Source organism: Passer montanus, unplaced genomic scaffold, assembly GCF_014805655.1.
Source record: "Passer montanus isolate IOZ18808 unplaced genomic scaffold, ASM1480565v1 scaffold9, whole genome shotgun sequence".
Classification (NCBI taxonomy): domain Eukaryota; kingdom Metazoa; phylum Chordata; class Aves; order Passeriformes; family Passeridae; genus Passer; species Passer montanus.
Genome location: NW_024374367.1, coordinates 12676299 through 12691234, shown reverse-complemented (window position 1 = coordinate 12691234; position 14936 = coordinate 12676299). Strand labels below are relative to the sequence as shown.

The 14936-nt window shown below is 45.7% G+C and overlaps 1 protein-coding gene across 5 annotated transcripts in view; it reads right to left on the bottom strand.

Moving 5' to 3' along the window:
* The window catches only part of MITF (melanocyte inducing transcription factor), a 98743-nt gene extending 87827 nt beyond the window's left edge, over positions 1-10916 (bottom strand). For 4 of the 5 annotated variants that reach the window (XM_039695572.1, XM_039695575.1, XM_039695576.1 and 1 more), the window contains exon 1: positions 10708-10916. In XM_039695572.1, coding sequence (XP_039551506.1) covers positions 10708-10913 — 206 coding nt within the window. In that variant the 5' untranslated portion in view covers positions 10914-10916. Of the gene's footprint in view, positions 1-3158; positions 3309-10707 lie in introns of those variants that run through there. The other variant, XM_039695579.1, reaches the window with a different exon arrangement.
* Positions 10917-14936: the final 4020 nt, after the last annotated feature.

Genomic DNA, 14936 nt, shown 5'->3' with positions numbered 1-14936 from the left:
TCATTAGAAAGGCTAAGTGAGGGATAATTATGACTCCTCCACAAAGGAGGACTGCTTTGGAAAGATAGCAATTACTGCCTGCTTGGAGGGATCTCTCCCAGAAAGCAGGAGGCTGCTGTAAGGTAGGGCGGCCAATTCCTTGGGAAATACCAAAAAAGCTGCAAGGAAGATCCCCTCCTCAGCTCTGAAAATGTCCAGCAGCAGCACCAGGCCCCTTCCAGCCAACCCTGGTTTTGTTGTAGGGGCAGCTCCAGCACCTTTGAGAGCCTCGTAACAGGCAGACCCTTTCCACACTTTTCTACATTACTTGACGCACTTGAAAAACACTAAGTCTTTGCTGGCCCACAGCATTTTCAGGGTTAATAGCCCCTACAGCACAGCTTTGTACAGTATCAAAAGTTGCATTAGCTGGGAACCAAATTATCACTTGCACAGTAGTTTTGCAATTAGAATGAAACTGTAAATTACGCAACCAGCTAAATTAAAAAACTAGTTCATGATACAGACATAATCTTAATTCAGCTCCTGCCTTACTAACCTTACTCCTTTGTAACTTGTTTCTACACAGATTCAAGCTTCTTTTGCTGTACCACAAATGACTGCACATTCCTAAAAAATTAAGCACTCTTAAGAACTAACGTATGTTTGTCGTCACTCTTAATACCCACCTTTGCCTGAAGCTGCTTCACCAACACACAGCACCCTGAGAGGCCTTCTGGGCACCAGAGCCCACACCACCCTTCATCTTCCTTGCCTTCCTGCAACATCTCGGGGCTCCTTCCCTTCACCCAACTCTCTCTGCCCAAATATCACCATTCTTACTTTGAGCAGGTCCCCATATGTCATGCTGTGACCTCAACTACAGAAATCTGGACTACTACCTTTTAGATGGAGCAGAAAACCATCTAATTTCTGAGCACATTTTCCTTGCTTCCTGGTAGAGCTGTTCCACTTTGTACCAGTGACTATTTTCTGGAGCAAAGTCAGAACATCCAATGCAAATATTCTCTCCCTTGTGTTACACCAAGCCACTCCTGCCCCTACCAGGCTCAAACAACACTACAATGCAAAATGGAGTAGCTTCTGCAAAAAAAAGACACCTCTCAAAGTTCATGGTTTATGTTTGGGCACTCAAAATCCTGTGTCTTGAGTCACAGTCAGGACTGGAACTCAAAACTTCTATGTGCTGAGTGGACAAAGCTGGGGCAGGGGGATGTCATACTACCTGCTCTTCCTCATTTCTGTCAGAGCACTCCTGCCCTGGGCACGTCACTCCAAGGAGGGTTTAGCAACAGCTCCCCTGGACCTGACACCCAGCTCAGCTCAGCTCAGCTGCCTCTCACAGCCTGCTCTGGCCAACTCAGGCATTCCCCAGCTCCAGGCCAGTGCTCACCAGCCTACTCTGAAGCCACCCCGAGTTCTTTAAGGAACCCAGACACCCACCTTGTGGGGTTTTTTTTAAATTCCACTAGGCAAGAGAACACATAAAAATGAGATGATGCAAGGCTAACCCGAAGCTCCCCTAATGAACACAGCCCCAAGTGTCCAACAGGATGTGACAGGTGGAGGGGCAGGCGAGCCCAGCCGAGATGAGGTCACAAAATGAGCACTTTGCACAGCACACTACTAATCTTAAATTCCAAACTCATTATGCACAAGCCTAACAAACAAAGGAGCAGCTTAGCAGATTTACAATGTACCTTCTCCAAGGGTGGAATAATTATTTATCTGATAGCAACCTTCATGATACAACAGCAATAAATAAATAAATGATCCCAGCAACTCTTGTGAATCGTGCCTGTGGCTTCACTAGACAGACTGACAGCTGGAATGTGCATTTAGCTGGCTGAGCTTGGGCAGAGTTGTAAATATTTGCTACAAATAAAATAAAGCTTGCTAGACTGAGCAGAAACCCAAACACAGTAGTTAATGGCATCCAGGGGACACAGTGCAAGAAACCCACAGGCCCCATAACTCCTTCCAGCCCCTAGGTTTTTTTTTCCCTTTGCTTTTCTCTAAGATCATCCCCTCCTGCATGTGTACACACATCAATACCATTCTGATTTCACTCTCTCAGGTTGCAACTTTTATCCAGACCGAAATTCACAAACATTATGGAAAGGGTCTGTATTCCTAATTTGGCTTTACAGCTTCATATTACCATGCAGTGACACATCCAGAAACAGCATTTCCAAAAAACTTTATACAAGTTTTCTCCTTTATTTAGATAAAAACCCAAAGAATCCTGAAAGGAAGTAGTACATGTGCATAAAACATGCTCAGCTAGGCTCTCCCATTCAGCTCTCTCAGATCCTTTTCCACTTCTATGGCATTATTCCGACCTCCCAGTTTGAAGCCCCAGAACCACATGTTCCCCTTGCCCATATTCCCAATTTCTCACCATCTGACAGCTTCCTAAGTCTGCTCCCATCTTCTCACCCTGAAGCAGTACCTCCAGCCCCAGTTTTCTGCTTCTCTTCCAGGAAGGATCACAGCAGTTCCTGTTTTATTTGTTTATATGTTACAACAGGACAGCTGGCATTAAGATTAGTAACAATCATTGATTGCTCCAGTCTCCAGCCTACCAAGCATCCTTCACTTGGGACATTCTGGTTGTCCTCACTTCTTGTTACTTTTCTCCCACCTCCAGACCCCAATTCCCCTGCCCTACTTGTTTCCCCCATTCCTCCAGCAGTTTGTGCTGTCACAGATTTGCAAAGAAAAGAGACAACATCTCAGCATTTGGGTTACAGGCAAGCTTTAACAATATACTATGTTATCATCACATTAAAACTGGCAAGATTCCAGCACCCAAATATCTCAGAGATTATCAACATCTTTCCAGGAACCCCAAATACCAATATTCACCCAGATTTTCTCAGAATTCACCACAAATAAATTCTTTAATGTAACAGCAGGCCAAACCAGGCACGTAATCCTTGCACACAGAGATTGTTTTTGTAGGTTTAAACAGACACAGACATCCTTCCAACTCTCCAAAATGTCAGTGCTCTCCTCAGAAGCAACCTTATAGGGTGGTCTGAGAAGACCAGACCCCCAACATGTTCTCCCCAGCCACACCAGCCCAAACAGCAGGTTCAGGTGGGTTTATGCCCATTTTGTGCCAGAAGAGGAGCACAAAGGAAGGTGCAACGTACCTGTGAATCTAGATCAGTGTTTTTTGGGGAGCAGTCGAGGAGGATGAATCCAAGTCTTCCCAGAGGTGGCAGATGCAGCATCGTCCCCAATGCAACTGTTTCCCTGAGCTGTAATATCCCTATGAAATACCAACTGCAGGACAGGGCTCCAGCCACCTGACACTGCACCTGAGGTGCTCTAGAGTAAGAGAAAAAGGGTCTGAAAAAAAGGCATTTGGTTGTTCTTGATGCTCATTTCTGCACGGAACACAGAATTCATAAAGCCCACATCTGCAAATGTATGTCTGCCTGCATTGTAAGGGAATAATCTTCATGGGAACTGATTTTAAAAAAAAACTTGTTTACGGTTAGAGGCTGCTAATTACAACATTAAAATACTAGCCCGAACCCCACATTACACTTGCATTCTGTTTTACATAGCAGTACACGTAACAATCATCACAGCAAGCTGCTCTGTTGGCTCATGCTGGAAGAAGTAATTATATATCACAGCAACACAATTTTGCCCTTCAACCTGCCAGTCCAGTCCATGCAGCAGCTGCGAGCAGCAGGTCAGGGTGGGGGGAGCCTACAGAGTGTTTCTACATAATCACTTACCACTGAAGGAAAAAAAGCTAAAAACCACCAGCCTCTGGCTTGCATGCTTGGCAGAAAGCTGCTAACACAAACATTACAGCAGGCCTTGCAGCAGGGATGTTACCAGAAAAAGTGAGCTCGGTCCAAGGCGACTATCAGAGTAGAAGTATAAGCTGAGAGTTGTAGTGCAAGCCCTCCTTAGTAATTGTCACCTTTTTTGTGCCTGTACCAGTGATACCCACACTATCCTGTTTCACTTGGACACTACTGTAGCCTCTCTGAAACACCTATTCTCAGGTGAAGCCCACAGGCAGCAGTGACTAAGGCCTGTGCAAGTCACAGGCTGAATTTCTGGGTAAAGACTCTGAGACAGAGCCTTTCAAAAGGCACCCTAAACTGTTAGTGCCCACCCACAGCAAGCAGAGCCTTGGGGTGCCTAACACTGAAAACTGCACTTCTGCTCCAGATGGACTGGAGAACAGGATCACCTCTTCCAAGACTTTGGCTCCAGTGAACCTGGATATTTCAATCTTGACACTCAAAGCAGCATCAAGTTTTTCACAGCTGTTGCAGATAAAGCAGTGGCACAGTTATATTGTTGATATGCAAAAAAATTCATTTTCCTTTGCTGTTTTTTTTTTTCCACCAGTATGAAATGAAGTGTATAACTACACACAAGCCATTAGTTGTACTTTTACTGTTTAACTAGAGATTATAAAAAATAAATCATCACAGTTCTTGTATAATGTGATAGTGATGCAACAGTTAACTGTCCAGCAAAATCTGCCATGCCAGGCTGCTTAATCATGTTGTCTTTGTTCCAGCAAAAAATTATACTAAAAGACAGTTAATTTTTCCAAGCAAAAATGTTACAGCCTGTGTATTTCAAAAACTTTTTGAATCCAAAATAGAACGAGACAGACAATAATGGCCAAGAGCCTGACCAGCTTAATGGAAGTTGGACTCTCATTTTGTTCCCAACACTGAAACAGCAGATTGTTCACAGAACACAATTAACAGCCAACACACAATTTCAACTTTTTTTTAGCAGAAAAGTAAACAGAAAATTACTCCTTCTGTTTCATTTTCTAAGTCTTAAAGCATGTTGCTTTTAAAAGCAAACACAGAAACAGGACAGCATCGTTAAAGTGTCAGAACAGGTTTCTCCTGTACCCTCATTTTTAAGCAGCTGTGCTGATTTTTTCCCAATCAACTTTTAATCAGAGAACATGTTTAAGAGGCTGAATTTGCTTGCAAAACAGTGCATCTGCAAACCTCTTCTGCTCTCGCTTCCAGTTTTCTTCTAGATCCTGACCAGGCTGTACAGCAGGAATTAGTCATGCTGCCTACCACCGTGCTGGGAAGGACCTCTGATACATTGCCCTAAGTGCCAAATAAAAACACACACTGTGCACAAGAGGCTCTGCAATTACTTGTTAATGACAGTGGACAGATTCACAGCAGCCCCGCAAATTCTATACCAGAAGCTTGTGAAATGACCTCCACACTACGTGGGGAAATGAGCAGTAGCAGGGGCAGCCCAGCTCTCCATCAGCAGGGCTGCACAGGTTTATCTTCAGCCTTTTAAGAGACAGAATATATTGATTCAAATGATCACCTGGAATCTGCAAACCAACAGCAGCCAGCTAGGGAAGTTTCCTGCTCACCAGAAAAGTATGGGTTTCTTTCAAGCAGAATGCATATGTACTTGTACACAACTAATGCAGCCAGCAGTCTGATAAATAAAAAGCAAACACATGTGCTTGCTAAAAGATGCACAGTCAGTGCAGCCAGCTCAGCCTCAAAATATCTGTGCCCTCTCTGATCAGCTTGGCAGCCACACAAAACCCTCCCGAGGAAAGGAGGCCAGGGAAGCAAAAAGGTGACGCTCAATAGTTCGTATCAAAGCAAATGCTGAACTGAATTTCATGGGCTATTTCTGTTTCCTTGCTAAATAGCAAAGGCCTACTGCAAATAACAGAGTGAGAGTTTTGCAGGAGAGAAAAGGTCACCCAGGATCTCTCACCATGGCAAATGCTGTGCTACAGACAGGGAGCAGCACCAGCTCCCTGCGTAAAGAAATATACGGAAATACCACTTATTGTCTCCACATGTTTATACAACAGACACTCCAACAGCAGCCTTTCCTTTTAAGACTGTTTTCAAAAATAAAAAAGTACAAAAAGCTGTGGTGAGGGTTTCCTTCCCAGTGCAGCGAATTTGAGGTGCAGAATAAACATGGAATTATTGACTCAGTCACAAAAATGTTACCAGAGAGATTTCAGAGACATACTTCTGGCTTAGCTCTACTCCCACTGACGTTGGTTCAGACTTCTACCACTGATTTCAGGCAGTGCTGGCCTACGTAGCACTTCCAGCTCAGCTATTATTACCTTTTAGTTTAAAATATGTAATGTTCCTCTGTAACAGACGGAAAAATATTTCAGGAACTTTTTAAATCTGTTCCTCCAAGATACATTTTGACTTTTTTTTAATCACACTGAGACACGGTTCCTGGATGCAAGAACATGTGACCTGTTCTAAATAAAGGATATTTTCCACTTCTTGCACAACTGGAACAGATATAAGCAGTAGCTTGAACAAACTGCATTGCAGAACCCAACCAGAATATAAAACACTTGAACAAGATCCATAAATAGCAGTAATATGAAAAGACTACCTCCAATAAGGCACAAACTCAATGTTAAGCCTAATGTAATCAAGTTCAAATTCAATCACGCTGCAAAGTTCATTTACAAAATTAAATTTGATCATCTGCAGGCTAAGGCACTAGGGCACTTCAGAAGAGTCCTCTTTGGCTCCAGAGTAAGCACGCATTTCAAAAACCTGTCTCTATTGACAAAATTAATATTTCCTCAACAATCATAGTGTATTAAAAGGGAAGCTTTAACTACATCAAAACTTTAGTGTTGAGCAGATAGGAGGAAAAAAAACCAAAAAGGAAAGCTTTACAGAGGATCCTAACTGGAAAGAGATGAGGCACCAGCTGATATGAGTAAAATATTGAAGGTTTGCACAAAGGAAAAGGTTTTTGGACAGCAGGAATGAAGAGAATTTTATAAAGACATCACTGCTTTAATAATGACAAACTCTACATCCCAATGTTATTGCTCATAAAACAAAAATAAGCCTCCTAAGAAACTATCATGCAAATTAAATGTATTTCCTAATATTTTCTTCCACTAAAAATACTTCAGTAACTGCATCATTCAGGTGCTTTTTAACCAGTCTGAAAATATAGGCAACAGAAAAGGGCACAAATAGCAGTAATTTATCTGCAGGCTTTATTAAGAGCATGGCAGTAAATTACAACAGCTGACAATAATTTGCTTGCCATGTCACACAGACCATCCAAATGGAAACACATTGCAGACAACAAAAAAATATGGAGAAAATCAACTTAATATAGAAAATTTTGCTGCATTTGCCACAGCTGGGTTGGTTCAGAGTGCCCTGTGCAATGGCAGGCTGTACAGCCTTTACCTCCAATACCAGTTTGACATCCAAAACATTGCCAAGTGATTTAAAGTGTCCACATTGGAGACGTAACTCAATCCTCCAGTGCCCTGCTGACTGCGTGCAGACACGTCAGGACCTGTGTTTACTTTTGGTAATAAAACTCCATCGATTTCACTGTACACTTCTTGTACCAGGAAACAAATCTTATTTGCTTGCTCATTACATAAACACATGCATATTTAAGTGTATGTACTTGTAGATTAAGACTATTATACTTTGTGAATATGGTAGGAGAAGAATAAAATATGAATATGAGGGGGAAAAAAATAGATCTCATTGTCTTGCTGGGTAGCCTGAAAGCCCATTTTCCTCCCACAGAGAAAAATTACTCTGGAGAAACCAAATCAACTGAAACATCATCTCAGTTTTCAAAGACATTTGACCATGGCAAATTCCAGAGATCCCATGAATGTAGGTATGACTTTGCCCAAGGATCCAACTTCTCATGAGTTGGGAGGGTTTGGGAAGTATGTGTTTGACTGATCTATCTCAGCCCCATGTATCCTCTCCACCCCCTGTGATTAAAGCTTTTGCTGGGCTTACATTTTAACTTGGCCTCTAGCATTCAATTGTGGCTTGGCCTAAGCTAGTACAGTATTTACTGCAAAAAGCTTTTATTATTGGACCCCTTGCGGCTTTGGATTGCAGACTTGAATTATGAAACAGGGATGGAGTAACTGTGAGGGCACACTGGAGAGGAGAAATCTTTAACTGGATGTCACATATTGGAAAACAAGAAATCTGGGAGGAAACAAATAGGAGAGTTTCATGGAGAGAAAGACAGCAGTATCAGCAGGGCTGAGTTAAACTGGTCAACACAACTGCTTCTTCTTGGTTCAGGGCACTGACATTCTTACCTATTTCTGAGCAGGATGAAATTTTCTCTGTACTCCCAGTTTCAGCTGCTATGAGTAAGCCAAGGATGCTTCTCAACTCTTATGGTTAAAAAGATCAGAGAAAGCCCTGAATGTTGCTAGGAAATCAGCAGTTCTCACCAGGGAAAAGAGCAGATTGCTGTTTAGACTCAGCTCCTCACATCAGCTCTGGTTTGCCTGCTCCCCAGGCACCCTTCCAGAGCCAGGCTGTGGAGAGGGTAAGAAAGCAATTCCCATGGCCACAGTCCCACAACTACACCACGCTGACCTGCTGCTACTCCACTCACTGCTATGCAATTACTCCTGATTTACATCCACAGGAGAAAGCAGCAGGGTGATGCTGATAGCCTCGATAATCATCAGTCAGACTGGTTCCAGGCCTGAGCAAAGCTGAAGGACTACAGAAGTCCTCTGAGATACGATCATGAAACAAACAGGTTTGGGAGCAACTTCTGCCTCCTGTTATCATCAAGTTTTATCAGCCTGGCTCCAGGGACAGGTTTATATGGACCTGGCAGGGCCCCTGACTCCTTTGCATCTTCATCTCCCACAACAGCAGGAAGACAGCTGAGACTCTCCCTCGAGGTACGAGCTGTACGTGAGCTGGGCAGGCTCCACACTGAGGTTAACGTGTCAGCTCACTATCTGCCAGAAAAACCATGGATTGCTATTCCACCCTCGGGGCTGCCTCTCCTCACACACATGGCTACATGTGGAGGGACACGAGGCAGACTGGGACGAGTTGGTCACTGCTCCAAAAACCTGTCCTGGAAACATCAGGGCAGATGTTGGTCTGAGGCACCTCCAGGATGTCAGGATGACAGACCCCTTTAAACCCAAACAGTGAGCAGTGCTGTCTCTGCAGGAATATCAGGTAAGGATGAACTGGGGAAATTCACTGCAGGGAAGTTTGAAGTGACAACATTTAGAAGACAGTAAAATACTCCAGTGCTTCATTAGAGAGTTTATTCACTCCTCCCTGAGAGAGGTGAACAACGCAAGGCTGCATTTGGGTCCCAAAGCACCAAGTCACAGGAATCAAAAGCAGTTGCAGCATCTATGCAATGGCAAATGCAGACCTGCCACCTAAGCTCCAGTGCAGACCTGCTATCCATGCTCACACCAGGCAAGCACAAACTGCTGACTACAGAGAGGACAGCCACAAAGGGACAACTCCTGCACACCAGTCAGGACACACAGCTGGTACAAACAGGGCTACTGGGCCACAGCACAGCAGTCACGACTGCTGCACTCCACTGGCAGCACAAGCACTAAACCCGAAGCCCTGTGTGTCTCTCAGCTGCCTCCATCACAGCTGGAACCCATCAGTGCTGGTGAACCCCATCTGCTCTGCACATTAGCCTGGCTCTCACATAATTACCTGGGTAATGGCAATTTCCCTGCATAACCTTAGGGAGCAAAGGACTTCTGCCAAATTCGGTTTGGCTGGATGGCCTGTCAGGCTGCACATCACCACACTACCTGCACCATTTCTGAGCCAGACCAGGGGCAGGGTGTGAGGCAGGGCTGCCGTGAAGACAGGCCACAGGAGGTGGCCCCACTTCTGTCAGCAACAGAATTTTTAACACCTCTTACTACAAATCTTCAGTGCTTCTGAAACATTGTGAAAATGATCAAAAAAGTCATTTATTTACTTTGAAGTTTGTCTGACAGGCTGTACAATCCAAACTCATTCTAGCACCTTATTTTTTTTTTAACATTTACATTCCTATCTATTTTTCCACTACACAGAGACGTACGAAGAGCAGTGTTCAAAACTAAAATGTGAATAGAGAGGCAGGCTAGCAACAGACCTGATTACAAACACGATACACTCACAGCAATGACCTTATATTCAGCAGAGTGCTGCCAAGGGGAGTGTTGAGGTGAAATGGAGGGTTCCTTGAACGAAAAAACAGAGGGAGAAACGTGCCGTAGCTGGCAAGGAGGATGCTCAAGGCGCGGGAGAGCACTGACTTTCTTTTTCCAGCACTAGGACGGACAACGGGTCGCCAACAGCCCTCGAGGGAGGGAAACACACACAGACCGCCTTATTTCCCTTTACAGAGCGTATCTGCGCGATGCAGCCGCTCAAGATAAGCAAACATAGTCTATTTCAGGGAAGAACCGCTCTAGGAAGAAAGTGACCTACCTAGCAAAAGTTTTAGTCCCCAAGCAAGTAACAAACCCGCTTGTAGGCTCAAAAAAAAAAAAAAAAAAAAAAACAAACCAGGCACACACAAAAAGGAAATAAACAACCAACCAAAAGCCAAACAACCACGAACAACCTCAGACGCTACAAGACCCTTGTAGCCGGACGCTCCGCAGCTCGGAGCGGCTCTCGGCCGCGGCGCTCACCGGGGCAGGCGCGGCCGCGGCCTCGCCCCCGCTGCCGGCGGGGCTGCCCCGGGTGACAGCCGGGCCCGCACGGCCAACAATGCCCTTTACATAACGCGGGCCCGGCCCGCCCTCCGCCAACAACGCCGCTATTATGGCACGGAGCGCTCGGCGGCCGCCCCGCTGCGCAGCGCCGGCCGCGGGGATGCTCCGCGACCCACCTGCTCTTGAGGGGCTGGCTCTTCAGCTCGTAGTACGTCTTGGGCTCCTCGTGGAACTCCTCGCCCACCTCGAAGTCCGGCACGATCCCCGACTCCGCCTGCATCGTCGCCGCGGCCGCTGCGAGAGGGAGAGACGGGAGGTTACGGCTGCGGCGCCCAGCGAGCCCCGCCGCGCCGCCCGCCCCGCTCGGCTCCGCTCCGTCCATCCCGCCCCGTCCATCCCGCCCCATTGCCAGCCCATTCCCAGCCCGCTGCCGTTCCCATTCCCGGCCCGGCCGTGCGCGCCACCTGCCGCCCCCTCCCCGCGCCGCCCCGCCCGCGCCGTGACGTCACGCGGCTCTGACGGCAGAGGTGCCGCGCGTGACGTCACGCTGCCCGCAGCCCCCTCAGCGGGCCTGCGCCCTCCGCAAAGCGCTGCGGGTGTCGCTGAACCCGCAGAATCGCGGGGTGGTTTGGGCTGGAGGGGACCTCAAAGCACATCTCATCCACCCCCTGCCGCGGCAGGGACACCTCCCGCTGTCCCAGGCTGCTCCAAGCCCCGTCCCGGCTGGCCTGGGACACTGCCAGGGACGTGGCAGCCACAGCTTGTCTGTGCCAGCGCCTCACAGGGATCAGTGTCCTCCTCATTTACAACCTAAACCTGCACTCCCTCCGTTTGAATCCATTCTCCCTCGTCCTGTCACTACAGGCTCTTGTAAGAAGTCCCTCTCTGTCTGTTTTAGGTACTGGAGAGAGCAGCACAAAGGGCTCTCCATCTCCCCTTGGGAACACCAGCACAGGCTGCAGGTGTCCCGCTGCAAACAACATTCCTGCACTGCTGCAGAGCCGGGAATCAGCCCTGCCAGGGACTCAGGTTCAGTCAGAACGCAGGAGTTAAACCCAGTGATGGGTTTGAATGCCCATGGCAGAGATCAAGTGGTGACAGAGCGTGGGACATTTATTGTAACTTACTTTGACGGGTACAAAAGCAATGAGCATTTGCATGCCAGGACTTTGCACTTCTCCAGTTAAGTTCCCAGCACAAGAATTGACAGCTCTAAGTGGCTTCCTTTGAACTTTATCTGCTTTTTTTATAAAGAGTCCAAAGCTCATCGACATGGCAAAGAAAGGTTCATTAAAATGGAATATTCAAAGCCAGCTGGGTTTCAGTTATTTCCAGCAGAAATGTTTTAATGCCATCTCATCTTCCAATGCCATCTCATCTTCCAGTTTGGCTCCTGGCACGTTTGGGACACTAAGAGCAGACAATCTCAGAACATGGAAGAGCCTCTGTCACCCACCACTGTCCCCACACAGTGCCAGTCCCAGGGGTGACAAGGAGGGAGGGCTGGGTGGCAGGGTGGCAAGGAGGTGTCAGCACGGGAGGATTTGGGTAGTGTCAGGGATCAGAGATGTCCTGGGCCTGCTCAGCCCCTGTGAGTGATGGTGGTGTTGGTCCTTCCTGGGGTTCAAAGACCCTGGAGGTGGAGGGGCCCATTCAGAATTTGTTAAATGATCCTGTTTGGCCTTCATTGTTTTCCTCAGCTTGGGGGTTGGTGCTGCAGGAAGATGGATTTCAGGAAAGGGGCTCTGTCCCTGTGCTCACCAGGGGCCTTGTGATGACTCAGGGCATCTCTAATCTCCCCTTACAACACAGAGGGCAAGCAACCTTCCCCAGCTCTGTCCTGTCCCCTTGCCTGCTGTGACATTAGGATGGCAGGGACCCCCTAAGCACAGAAATTCCATACTGAATTTCGTCCGTGGCGTTTTCCCAGAGCTTTGACCTCACTTAATGAAGTCATAGCACAACTCAGAGGCCTGGGACATTTGAGGATGCTGTTGATAACTGATGCCTAATAATCGTGGTGCCATAATATCACAGCTAAAATCACACCACTCGTGTTGTGCCAGTGGAACACCAATGACTTTAACACACCAGAAAAACCAGAAAAAGTGTCTTTTCCACACATCCTTTTCCTCCATCACAACTGCCAAAGCTGCTCAGTGCTGCACCAGGCAGCTCACACCTGGCAGCCAGGACTCCTGCTCATTTCAGGCAATGTGAGGATTTGATAAAATAAACCCAAGAATTTTAGCTTGCTTCAGAAATTTAAGTCTCAGATTATTATGCAGCTGCCAAACTCCAAGCAATGACTTAATAGCAAGTGTAATTACTTTAATGAATCAGATACAACAAATTGGATAATGCCCTGAAGAATGTTCTTTTGAGCCCACATTGGCAGATGGCTGGGATGGCTCGACAGAGGAGTAGGCTTGCTAACAGTGCTTTGGGGATAAAAAAAAAAGACAACCAACAAACAATTAAAAACAACTTAGAATAAACCCACTGCTAAGCTACATTTACAGCCTGAGCCTCTGTGGGTTAGGGGGTGTTGCTGAGGAGCTGTTTTCACAAGTGAGGAATCACTCTGTGATTTGATGAAGGCAGTAAACAGCAGGACTCATCTCTTTGCAATGATTTTGCTTCTATTTTTCCAGGTGTAAAAATGAGATATTCTCTTCTGCTGTTCAAAATGTACAGCTTATGCTTTAATTATAGCACTAGTTCTAAAGAGCAAAGATCTCTTATGCAAATACATATCTCAGGCAATGCTGCTTCACTTGAGTTACCACAGCTTCAGCAGGGGCAGTGTGTGCAGCTCCCAGGGAGAAAGGAATCTGGTTTACTTCTCATCGGACCATGAATCTTTTGTTTCTGTCTTGCAACCTCTGTGCAATGTAAAGTTTTATCTGGTGTTCAGATCAAGGCAATTTCTCATTGCACCTGGGCTAGCTGGGACCTTGACACTGCTTTGCTGAGTCATACAAAGTGTTCTATTCATAATAGATGTCATCTATGTTTATAATATCATTTTAGAGCTCATCTTTCAGGGTGAAAGAACAATACTTGCACTGTGCCTAAGCAGGATACTAATTCATAAGCATGCCCCAAAACAAAAACGGTGCTTTAAAATGAACCTTATTATGCCAATATTGCAATTAAATTGCTATAAAGAAAATTAAATTAACCCCAAAATACCTATCAGGTAAAATTTAAGATGAAGGGACTATTGTGTTGCTGCAAGGTTCAGATTTCTGTAGTTACTCTCTATAGCTGGAATTGTGTACAGCTCTGTTGATTGTGTTCCAGTTATGAATGTCAGACTGCTTTAGGGAGGTGAGCAAGAACAATTATCCAGTTTAGCAGAGTGGAAAACAAAACACGGAAGGGTCATTTGTCAAACATCAAATCAGTGGCAGAACATGAACTTCAATCTAGTGTTCACATCATGGGCATAACCCTACTAAGACTCTTACTAGGAAGTATTTCTGTACAATTGTCACTCCAAAAAGGACAATGGCTTATAAGCAAGTCTCAAACACTCTCTAGAAGGTAAAGTCAGGTTTCATAAGGGATGTATTCAGATTTAGGGCTCATAGGGAATGCTCAGCTTGGTTTTGCTATTGCTTGAAAGCAAGTCTTTTCCAGAGCAGGGAATTAACCCAGCAATAAAGGCAGTCTCAGTGTTTATGTGACACTTCTGTCTCATTTTTCACCCAAACTAACACAACCCTCTCAAAAGCCGTGAGCACTTGTGTCTGGGCTCTCCAGTGCCATGCAGACACTGGGTCAGCATTGTTCAGTTATTTTTCAGATGATGGGTCTGATTTTGCTAAAGCCATTAAAATGTGTTCAGCTTATTGGGCAAATTCTCCTTTTCAGAGTGGATTCTCATCAAGACTGAGAAAACAGCACAAAGGTTCAGGAGACCAAAGGACTTTGGTTGTGCAGCTCCTGAAAAAGGTTTATCAGCAGACACAGCTCTTCCTCATTCTGAATCAATATTTCCTATGATCCAGCAATGCTTTTCAGATACCATGGAGTACAACATTTCATGTGCAGCAAGCACATTGAGCAGAACTGCTGCTTTTCCTCCCATTACTCTTTGCAATTCCCTTATTTGTAATATCCTCACTTATAATTCTCATCATTTGTATTTTTCTTCTTCTTCTGGCCTACAAGTACCATTTAAAATGATTCTCCCATCAGTGATGTTACTCCAGTCACAGTCTGGGGATCTCTAGTTGACAGCAGGGAGCAACAACATAGATTGATATCTCTATTAGTAGGCAAAAAATTGACACACAACTCAGCAGAGTTCCCAGTTTGCAAGAATTCCCCCGCACCAACTATTTGTGCATTCATGTGAAGAGGAAAGGAAGCAGTCAATGCTGCTATTCAAAATAAA